This window comes from Hypanus sabinus, chromosome 10, assembly GCF_030144855.1.
Source record: "Hypanus sabinus isolate sHypSab1 chromosome 10, sHypSab1.hap1, whole genome shotgun sequence".
Lineage (NCBI taxonomy): Eukaryota > Metazoa > Chordata > Chondrichthyes > Myliobatiformes > Dasyatidae > Hypanus > Hypanus sabinus.
Window position 1 is genome coordinate 163,174,145 of NC_082715.1, and position 10,613 is coordinate 163,184,757.

The 10,613-nt window shown below is 47.0% G+C and overlaps 1 protein-coding gene across 5 annotated transcripts; it reads left to right on the plus strand.

Annotated features, from left to right (window-relative positions):
- Positions 1-222: 222 nt before the first annotated feature.
- On the plus strand, positions 223-9,687 carry LOC132401296 (zinc finger protein 239-like). Of its 5 annotated transcripts, XR_009514538.1 has the most exons (4): positions 224-537; positions 2,061-2,131; positions 7,366-7,524; positions 9,258-9,687. XR_009514538.1 is itself a non-coding variant. In XM_059983400.1 (3 exons), the coding sequence occupies exon 3, from the start codon at positions 7,690-7,692 to the stop codon at positions 8,743-8,745; it is 1,056 nt and encodes a 351-aa protein (XP_059839383.1). In that variant the 5' UTR covers positions 223-283; positions 2,061-2,131; positions 7,366-7,689; the 3' UTR covers positions 8,746-9,687. The 5 variants fall into 5 exon arrangements, 4 of the variants coding, with proteins under 4 accessions (XP_059839383.1, XP_059839381.1, XP_059839382.1 ...); XM_059983400.1 differs by having other exon boundaries at positions 223-283; positions 7,366-9,687; XM_059983398.1 differs by having other exon boundaries at positions 226-537; positions 7,366-9,687.
- Positions 9,688-10,613: the final 926 nt, after the last annotated feature.

Here is a 10,613-nt window from a genome sequence, read left to right on the forward strand (position 1 = left end):
ATCGTCTCTGCCTGATGTGGAGGTCAAACGTGTTCCGGTGACAGAGGCAGACGGGCGAACCTTGCGTGTTGAACCTCCGGCCTCCAATCACTGCTGGCGGTGCTTGGCCCTCCGACGACGTGCCGATGTTGTGACCCTGAAAGGAAGGTTGCAATGTTGGTACCTCTGACCGCTGGTGGCGCTGTAGGGAACTCCGACGGCTCGCGTGGCGCTGAAAGGAATGGTGACGCGCAGGCGCATTGCGGACACTTGTTCTCCCATTCCGGCGGCGGTGAGAAGGGGGGTACGTTCGGGTTTTTGTTAATCGGGGGCCGGTTGCAGCGGGAAAGGGCTCGGACTAAGTTTTGCCGGACGGCTGGAGGCTTCGGGCAGCCTGATTTTACTTTTTTTTTTATCCGAGCCCGGCCCGTGGGATTAGCTACACGCTGGAGGAACTCAGTAGGCCAGGCAGCATCAACGGAACAGAGGTCAAACCACATTTCGGTCGGAATCATTCGGCAGGACTGGAGAAAAATAACTGACCAGTGGATTTAAAAGGTGAGGTGAGGGGGGAGAGAAACACAAGGTGATAGAGGAAACTGAAAAGTGGAAGGGACGAAGTAAAGAGCTGGGAGGTTGATTTGTGAAAGAGGCAGACAGCCATGAAAGAAATAAACGGGAAAGGAGCACCGGGGGAGGCGAGGGGGATGGGAAATTGTGAAGGACAGGAGGGTGTGGGAGGCGTTGCTGGAGGTTAGAGAAATCGATGTTCATGCCATCAGTTTGGAGGCTACCCAAATGGAATATGAGTTGCTGTTACTCCGGCCTAAGTATGACGTCATCACGACAGTGGATGAGGCCAAAACTGGACAGATGGGAATGGGAAGTGGAATTAAAATTGGTGGTCACTGGGAGATCCAGCGTATTCTGGCAGATGGCACATTGGTACTTGGCAAAACGGTCCTTGAATCCACGTTGGAGCTCAACGATATACAGGAGACCACACCAGGAGCACCCGGCACAGCAGATGACCCCAATAGACTCAAGGGTGAAGGGTCACCTCACCTGGAAGGACAGTTTAGGGCCCTGAATGGTAGTGGGGGAGGAAGTGTAGGGGCATTTGTAGCACTTGTTCATCTTGCAAGGGTAAGTGCCTGGAGGAAGATCAGTGGGGAGGGATGAATAGACGAAGGAGTCGAGTAGGGAGAGGTCCCTGTGGAAATTGGGGCACGGTGTGAAAGATGTATTTGGTGTTTGGGTCCCGTTGGAGGTGGAAGAAGTTTCTGAGATTTCTGTGCTGCACACGGAGGCTGGTGGAGTGGGAGGTGAGGACAAGGGAACCCTATCCCTGTTAGGCTGGTGGGAGGATGGGTGAAATGGAAGTGAAGACCCTTTCTCTGAAAAAGGGCAGCTTCTTCATTCTAGAATGACAAGCCTCATCCTGAGAACAGATACGGTGGAGACGGAGGAATTGAGAGAAAGGGATGGCATCTTTTCAAGAAACAGGGTAGGAAGAGGTATAATCTGCGTAGCTGTGAGAGTCCGTGGGTTTGTAAAAGGCATCAGTGAACAGCTGTCTCCGGAGGTAGAGACAGTGAGATTGAGAAATGGGAGAGAGGTGTCAGAAATGGACGAGGTAAAATTGAGGGCCATGTGGAAGTTGATCTGTAAATGTTGACTGCACTGTTTTTCATAGATATTGCCTGGCCTGCTGAGTTCTTCCAGCATTTTGTGAGTGTTGCTCAGATTTCCAGCATCTGCAGGTTTTCTCTTGTTTGTGGGATCAGGTGGATGAGGTTCCTCAAGCTGGGAACAGGTTTGGGGTGAAGGGGATCTGTCTGTGAGCAGGAAGAAGTTATGGATGGATGTGTGGCTGTGGTAAGTGTGGGAGGGGTGTAGGGGTAGTGGGGGGATCACTGCGTGACCCGGGGTGGATGGATCCCAGGTCAAATTAAGTTGTACCTAGGGAGGATCTGGTCCATTGGATCAGACGGCATACATGTCCTTTCAGGAAGCAACAATTCTATCTTTATATTAATTACTGTCTGATCTTGCTGTTATCATTGTGTTTGGTACAACAGAGCCCCAGAGTCGGGGAGCAGCCGTCACCATCGTGGGCTGCGTGGAGAGTGAGCCAGGAGGATACCCGGAGGTGAGCAGGTCAGACACGGTAACAGGAGAGCAACAGTGATGTGGTTTCCAGTTGTTCTGATAGCAGGAAGCAGAGAGTGGTGGTAGCAGGCTGTTTATTGGACTCAAGGCCTGGGCCTAGTGTTCCCAGGTTACACCCATTGCTACTTGTCAGTAATTTGATTGTGAAGGTACAGGGTATGTTTAGTAAGTTTCCAGCAACTTCAAACAGTTACTTTTTTTGAAACATACTAAGTGTAAACTATCCCCTGTGTTTCTCTCTCCCTGCTGTCTCCTCCCCACACCGCCGTCTCTATCCTCCCGCACCTTCCCCTCTTCCTACCCACCTTCGCGCTCCACCCCATCTTCTCCCTGACACGCTAGTGGCCATAGCTTAAAGGTGAAATATTTTACAGCAACCTTAGGAGCAACTGCTGAAAATGTGAAATGAGCTGCCATCAGAAGTGGTGGGTGTGGGTTCAAGCGGGGCAGAGCTTTGCTGATAATGACTGAACCCTCAGTATTGCACTTCGGAAGGATGAACCAAAGGTAGAAGCTACAAGGTAAATGGTAGGGCACTGAGGAGTGCAGGAGAACAGAGGGATCTGGGAGTACAGATACATAATTCCCTAAAAGTGGCATCACAGGTAGATAGGGTAGTAAAGAGAGCTTTTGGCACATTGCCCTTTATAATTCAAAGTTTTGAGTATAAGAGTTGGAATGTAATGGTGAGGTTGTATAAGACATTGGTAGTCTGAATTTGGAGTATTGTGTGCAGTTTTGGTCACCTAATTACAGGAGGGATATTAATAAGGTTGAAAGAATGAGGGGAGATTTGATAGAGGTGTATAAAATTATGATGGGTATAGATAGAGTGAATGCAAGCAGGCTTTTTCCACTAAGTTTAGGGGAGAGAAAAAACGGAGGACATGGGTTAAGAGTGAAGGGGGACAAGTCTAAAGAGAACATTAGTGTGAGGAGTGTGGCAAGGCATGTGCCCACCCCTCCCTTGTAAGTAGGTAGGATCTATCGGCTGATGAAAGTTTGGCTCGAGGGATGACTTTAAGTAGATCACAGTGAGGTTTAGAGGTGGCGCCCATCTGTCCGCGCACCAGGCCAGCAGCGGTACATATCGCCGGTCACGTGAAGCGGCCAGTTACCCGAGGTCAACCAGTGATCCCTGGCACGAGGGTATCGCTGCGTCTCATCAACTGATGACCTCGCATGAGTAATGACCTCACGTGCATTCAAGTTGAACAGTGGACATCACAGGGAATGAGGAGAGGTGCAGCTGACTCACATTGTTCCATATCACCAAATCGTATTGTTTCCTTGCGACCCGGTAGCACATGCTTTGCGCCCCTGTACCAGTCCGCGGTCCGGTGGTTGGGGACCACTGCTGTAGACCTCTATCAGGTCCCCTCTCATTCTTCTCCGCTCCAAAGAGAAAAGTCCCAGCTCTGCTAACCTTGCTTCATATGACTTGTTCTCCAACCCAGGCAACATCCTGGTAAAACTCCTCTGCACTCTCCCCATAGCTTCCACATGCTTCCTATAATGAGGTGACCAGAATTGAACACAATACTCTAAGTGATGTCTCACCAGAGATTTGTAGAGTTGCAACATGATCCCCCTGCTCTTCAACTCAATCCCCCTATTAATGAAGCCTAGCATCACTACCCTTTCAACCTGTGCAGCAACCTTCAGGGATGTATGGATTTGAACTTCAAGGTCCCTTTGTTCATCCGCAATGTTAAATAACTGACCATTAACCCTGTACTCAGACTTCTGGTTTGTCCGTCCAAAATGCATCACCTCACACTTATCCGCATTGAACTCCATCGCCACTCTTCTGCCCAACTCTGCATCCTGTCTATATCCTCTTGTAATCTTCAACAACCTGCAGCTCCAAACACAACTCTTCCAATCTTCGTGTCATCTGCAAACTTACTCATCCATCCTTCCGCCTCTTCATCCAGGTCATTTATAAAAAAATCACAAATAGCAGGGGTTCCAGGACAGATCCCTGCGGCACTCCACTAGTCACTGACCTCCAGGCAGAGTACGTTGCTTCCACAACTACTCTCTGCTTTCTTCCTTTAAGACATTATTTTATCCAGACAGCCAAGGTTCCACTGATCCCATGTCTCATGACTTTCTGGATGAGTCTCTCGTGAGGGACCTAGTCAAGTGCCTTGCTAAGGTCCATGTAGACAAGATCCACTGCCCTACCCTCATCAATTTCTTTTCTTACCTCTTCAAAAAACTCAGTTAGGCTCGTCAGGCAAGATCTTCCCTTCACAAAGCCGTGTTTACTATCCTTGAGTAGACTGTACTTCTGCAAATGCTTTTAGATCCTATCCTTAAGAATACTTTCCAATATTTTGCAGACCACTGACATAAGTCTCACCTGTCTATGGTTCCCAGGTTTCTCTCTATTACCTTTTTAAAACAAGGGAACTACATTTACCATTCCCCAATCCTCCGGCACCTCCCCTGCAGCCAAAGAGGATTCAAAGGTCATCGTTACTACTCCGGTGAACTCTTCTCTCACTTCCCACAGCAGCCTGGGGATAACACGTCTGGCCCTAGGGATTTATCAAATCTTGATGTTTCTAAGGAGATCCAACACTTCTTCTTTCTTAATCTCCACGTTGTCCAGCACACAGGCCTGTTCTGTTTCAACCTCACCCTGATCAAGATCATTTTCACTTGTAAATATTGAAGCAAAGTGTTCATTTAAAACCTCACCAACCTCCTCCGCCTCCGGGCACATGTTGCCCTCTTTACCCCTTAGCAGTCCCACCTTCATTCTTGTCATTCATCTGTTCGTCACATATGCATAGATCGCCTTGGAGTTCTCCTTAATCCTACATGCCAAGGCCTTCTCATGCCCCCTTCGAGTTCTCCTAAGTCCTCTCTTAAGCTCCTTCCTGGCTACCCTATATTTCTCATGAGCCCCTCCTGCTTCCTGCTTCTTATATCTAACATGTGCTTTCTTCTTCCTTTTGAAGATTTCCCTCACATGTTTCGTCGGCCACAGTTCCCTTTCCCTACAATTTTTTCCTTGCCTCAGTGGGACAAAATTATCCTGAACCCAGCTCAAGTGGTCCCAAAACTTCCCCCAAATTACTTCTGTGCTTTCCCCATTGAACATCTGTTTCCAATTTACTCTCGCTAGTTCCTGCCTCATCCCTTCATAGTCAGCCCTTCCCCAGTTAAGCACTTTGCCATTTTGTCTGTTTTTATCCTTTTACATAGCTATGCTGAAGCTAAGGGAGTTGTGGTCACTCTCACCAAAATGCTCCCCCACCAAGAGGTCTGTCACTTGACCAGGTTCATTACCCAGAACTAGATCCAATATGGCCTCTCCTCTCGTCGGCTGGTCAACATACTGTGTCAGGAATCCTTCTTAAAAACACTTGACAAATTCACCCCTTTCATCCCCCTTGCAGTCAATATGAGGGATGTTGAAATCACCCATAACTACAACCATGTATTTCCTGCTCCATTCTAAAATCTGCCTGCTTATCTGCTCCTCGGTGTCCCAAGGGCTATTTGGGGGCCTATAGACTACTCCCAGCACAGTGATTGATCTCTTCCTATTTCTGACTTCCACCCACACCGACTCAGTTGACACTCTCTCTGCAACATCTTCCCTTTCTATAGCCGTAATACTACCCCTGACCAGTAATGTTACTTCCCCCCGCCACTTTTCTACCTCCCATCATTTTCCTTTTAAAACACCCTAATCCCTGGTACTTGCATCATCCAATCCTGCCCTTCCTCCAGCCAAGTTTCAGTAACGACCGCAACATCGCAGTTCCACGTACTGATCCATATAACCATATAACAACTACAGCACAGAAACAGGCCATCTCGGCCCTTCTAGTCAGTGCCGAACGATTACTCTCACCTAGTCCCACATACCTGCACTTAGCCCATAACCTTCCATTCCTTTCCTGTCCATATACCTATCCAATTTTTTTTAAGTGGCAAAATCGAACCTGCCTCTACCACTTCTACTGGAAGCTTGTACCACACAGCTAACACTCTCTGGGTAAAGAAGTTCCCTCTCGTGTTACCCCTAAACACTTGCCCCCTCTCAACTCGTCCACTTGTTTGAATCTCCCCTACTCTCAATGGAAAAAGCCTATCCATGTCAACTCTATCTATCCCCTCATAATTTTAAATACCTCTATTGGGTCCCCCCTCAACCTTCTACGCTCCAAAGAATAAAGACCTAACTTGTTTAAACTTTCTCTGTAACTTAGGTGCTGAAACCCAGGTACCATTCTAGTAAATATCGTCTGTACTCTCTCTATTTTATTGACATCTTTCCTATAATTCGGTGACCAGAACTGTACACAATACTCCAAATTTGGCCTTACCAATACACTGTACAATTTTAACATTACATCCCAACTCCTATACTCAATGCACTGATTTATAAAGACCAGCATACTAAAAGCTTTCTTCACCATCCTATCCACATGAGATTCCCCCTTCAGAGAACGAATAAACCATTATTCCTGGATCTCTCTGTTCTACTGCATTCTTCAATGCCCTACCATTTACCATGTATGTCCTTTTTGGATTATTCCTACCAAAATTTAGCACCTCACATTTATCTGCCTAGTGCTTACATTAACCCTATCTATACCCTCATAATTGTGTATACTTCTAACAAATCCTCAAAGCAATGTATAATTTCCTTGTTTATGTTTGGAGCCTTGTTTAGGTGTATAAGATGATGAGGGGCATTGATCATTTGGATAGCCAGAGGTTTTTTCCCAGAGTTGAAATGGCTAACACGAGGGGGCATACTTTTAAGGTGCTTGTAAATAGATACCGAGGGGATGTCAGGGGTAAGTTTTTTACACAGAGAGTGGTGTGTGTGTGTGTGGATTGCACTGCTGGCTATTTGTGAGAGTGTTTCAGTTACTGTGGGGTCAGGAACCCATGCAGCTCAGTAGGAACAGGGAATAATACCAATGGAGGGAGTCAAACTGAGTCAGGTCACAGATTGGAGATGGCAGAAATACCCCATTCTTATAGAGACCGGAAGAGCATCAGAGAGTTTGATGGTCATTCCAGATTCCAGCACTGTGCCCAGTTAGAAGATGATTTCTCTCTCCAACTTGGTTTGAACTTCACTGTAACAGTATGATGCGTGATCACATTTTGACAACTCAAGTGATCTCACCTGAAATGTTGTCCGACACCCATTGATGGATTTTGTAAATCTTTTTACAGGTTAAAAATGACAAGGAATTTGTCTACAGGAGTCTTGAACACAACACGCCAGTTTTGCTGTCTCTGTCCAGATATTTAAGAAGTGGAGCAAGGGATTCACTCGATCATCCTTCCTGCTCAGACAGTGGGAATGGATTCACTTGGTCATCTCAACTGAAGGTACATCAGCAAGTTCACACTGGGACAAGGCCATTCACCTGTTCTGTATGTGAGTAGGGATTCAGTCGGTCTTCCCACCTGTGGACACACCAGTCAGTTCACACTGGACAGAGGCTGGTCATCTGCTGAATTTGTGGGAAAGGATTCAATCGGTCATCTGACCTAATGGCTCACCAGCGAGTTCACACTGGAGAGAGGCCGTTCACCTGCTCGGACTGTGGGAAGGGATTCACTTTTTCATCTAAACTGAAGATACATCAGCAAGTTCACACTGGGGAGAGGCCATTCACCTGCTCAGACTGTGGGAAAGGATTCACTTGGTCAGCTGACTTAATGGCTCACCAGCGAGTTCACACTGGAGAGAGGCCGTTCGCCTGCTCAGACTGTGGGAAGGGATTCACTTGCTCATCTAAACTGAAGGTACATCAGCGAGTCCACACTGGAGAGAGGCCGTTCACCTGCTCAGAGTGTGGGAAGTCCTTTATTCGGTCATCTGACCTAATGGTACACCAGAGAGTTCACACCGGGGAGCGGCCGTACACCTGCTCAGACTGTGGGAAGGGATTCATTAGTTCATCTCACCTGAAGGTACATCAGCGAGTTCACACTGGGGAGAGGCCATTCACCTGCTCAGACTGTGGGAAGGGATTCACTTTGTCATCTGATTTACTGAGACATTGGTCAGTTCACACCGGAGAGAGGCCATTCATCTGCTCAGTCTGTGGGAAGGGATTCACTCGGTCATCTTACCTAATGGTACATCAGCGAATTCACACTGGAGATTGGCCGTTCTCCTGCTTGGACTGTGGGAAGGGATTCACTTGGTCATCTCAACTGAAGGTACATCAGCGAATTCACACTGGGGAGCGGCCATTCACCTGCTCAGACTGTGGGAAGGGATTCATTCTGTCATCTCATCTGAAGGAACATCAGCGAGTTCACACTGGAGAGAGGCCGTTCACCTGCTCAGTCTGTGGGAAGGGATTCACTTCGTCAACTCCACTGAAGGTACATCAGCGAGTTCACACCGGAGAGAGGCCATTCATCTGCGCAGACTGTGGGAAGGGATTCACCTTGTCATCTGATTTACTGAGACACCAGTCAGTTCACACCGGAGAGAGGCCATTCAACTGCTCAGACTGTGGGAAGGGATTCACTTCGTCATCTAACCTGAAGGTACACCAGCGAGTTCACACTGGAGAGAGGCATTCACCTGCTTAGACTGTGTGAAGGGATTAATTTTATCATCTCAGCTGAAGGTACATCAGCGAGTTCACATTGGGTAGAGGCCGTTCACCTGCTCTGTGTGTGGGCAGGGATTAACTCGGTCATCTGACCTACAGAAACACAAACGAGTTCACAATGGGTAGAGGCTGATCACCTGCTCAGACTTTGATCAGAGATTCTCTCAGCCAAATCAACCAAATGTGCATCAGCAAGTGGGGAGAGGCCGTTCAGCTGCTGTGAGTGTGGGAGGCGATTCACTCAGTCATCTAACCTTATCTAACCTTCAGCTTAATTTAGGGCCCCAGCCCAGCTAAACATAAGAAATCTCATTTGGGTGGGTGCTGTGTGATGTGTCCGCTGTTACAAATCAGTACCCCAAAGAAATAGTACACAATATGTGATTAACTGATTGAGATTTGTAATTCTTACTTTGACTATAGGGTTTGTAAAGAAAACAAAAAAAAAGGGCACACTCCATCCGCTCACCTTTTCTCATCTCTCCCCAGCAAAAGACCGCGAAAATATCTCTTCCAGACTCACAAAAAAGAACGTTTCTGTCGTTCCTGCAGTCCAAAACCCTGCTAACTCTCATCATAACCTAAACATTGCTGCTACAGAGAAACCATTACCTCAGCAGTGAAACATTGCAGAGAGGCCATTACATGAGCAGTGAAACCTTACAGCGTGTTACAGTTGTGACACACTACCGAGTTCACACTGGGGAGAAAGTTTCAATCAGCTGGATATTTGTCCATTGCCATTGCTGAATGCTATTTCAAGAGTGACTGTCGATGCTGAACTCTGCAATTATTGCTGCTGCTCACCACACCCAGTTCTGCACCCTGGTCACTGGGCACGGGAGGAGTTTCTTCTGCTGCACATTCACTTTTAATGGGACTGGAGTTTAATATTCTGGATCTGAGTCAAATAAAGCAATTCTATTTTAAACTACGTCTCCAGTACTTAGTGAATTTATAACACACCTAGTGTACAGTAGAGAGTCAACTCAGGCCGGTTGGGCCCTGCCAGTGATTCAGCTCTATGACAGTCCTTTTAAATCCTCCCCTGTTGTTCCCTTTTCGCTCTCCCTGTGGTGATGGGTTCACTCTGTGGGTGAAGAGGTTTCCCTTGAATTTTCTGCAGACTGAAAAAGTCCAGTTGACTCCAGTTCTGTCTGATATGTTCTTCACCCCTCGAATCTTTGGGCTGAGGAAGAATGACACTGGGTGTTAACCTCCTTATTCAGTGCTCATTTCCACATTATGGGTCATTTTCCCTGCTTCTAAAGGGTTGTTAGAAAACACCCCTGTCCTCTAAAGTCTGAAGGCAGAATGGGAAACCATCAGTTGGATGTTCAACGGAGCAGGGTCAGAAACCAGAGGCGGGTCTGCACAGGGCAGAGTTTGGGGCTCTGGATGATGGTCGGGGTAAGAACGTATGATGAGGAGAAGGGAATCAGCAGCGGGGCGTGGCAATGAATGACAGAGTAGTAACATTTGGAAGCTGATTGACAGACACAGTCTTTCATTTGTCTGACTGATGACACAAACAATACCTGTGGTGAGGTGCTGCACTGGTCGAGGGACATGTGTGTGTTGGGAATGGTTTTATCTACTGAGGGATTTGTTCTTGCTTCTTCATCCTGTAATATTATTTCCGGATGTTTAAATTATCCTATCTATAATAATATATTGATTATCATATAAATTGTGAAATTCTGCCCCTAACTGGATCAGGCTTGAATTTCTGGTACCTTAATGAAGTTACGGTGGTTATTCATGAGTTTGTATTTTAAAGCAAGATTTTAGTGAATGATATTTGCCACTCGATTGTGTTTCGTTTACTGTGGACTGTCACTTTCA

Bases quoted from the DNA above. Each gene is read 5' to 3' on its own strand.
- LOC132401296 (XM_059983400.1), top strand. From the start codon at position 7,690: ATGGCTCACCAGCGAGTTCACACTGGAGAGAGGCCGTTCACCTGCTCG.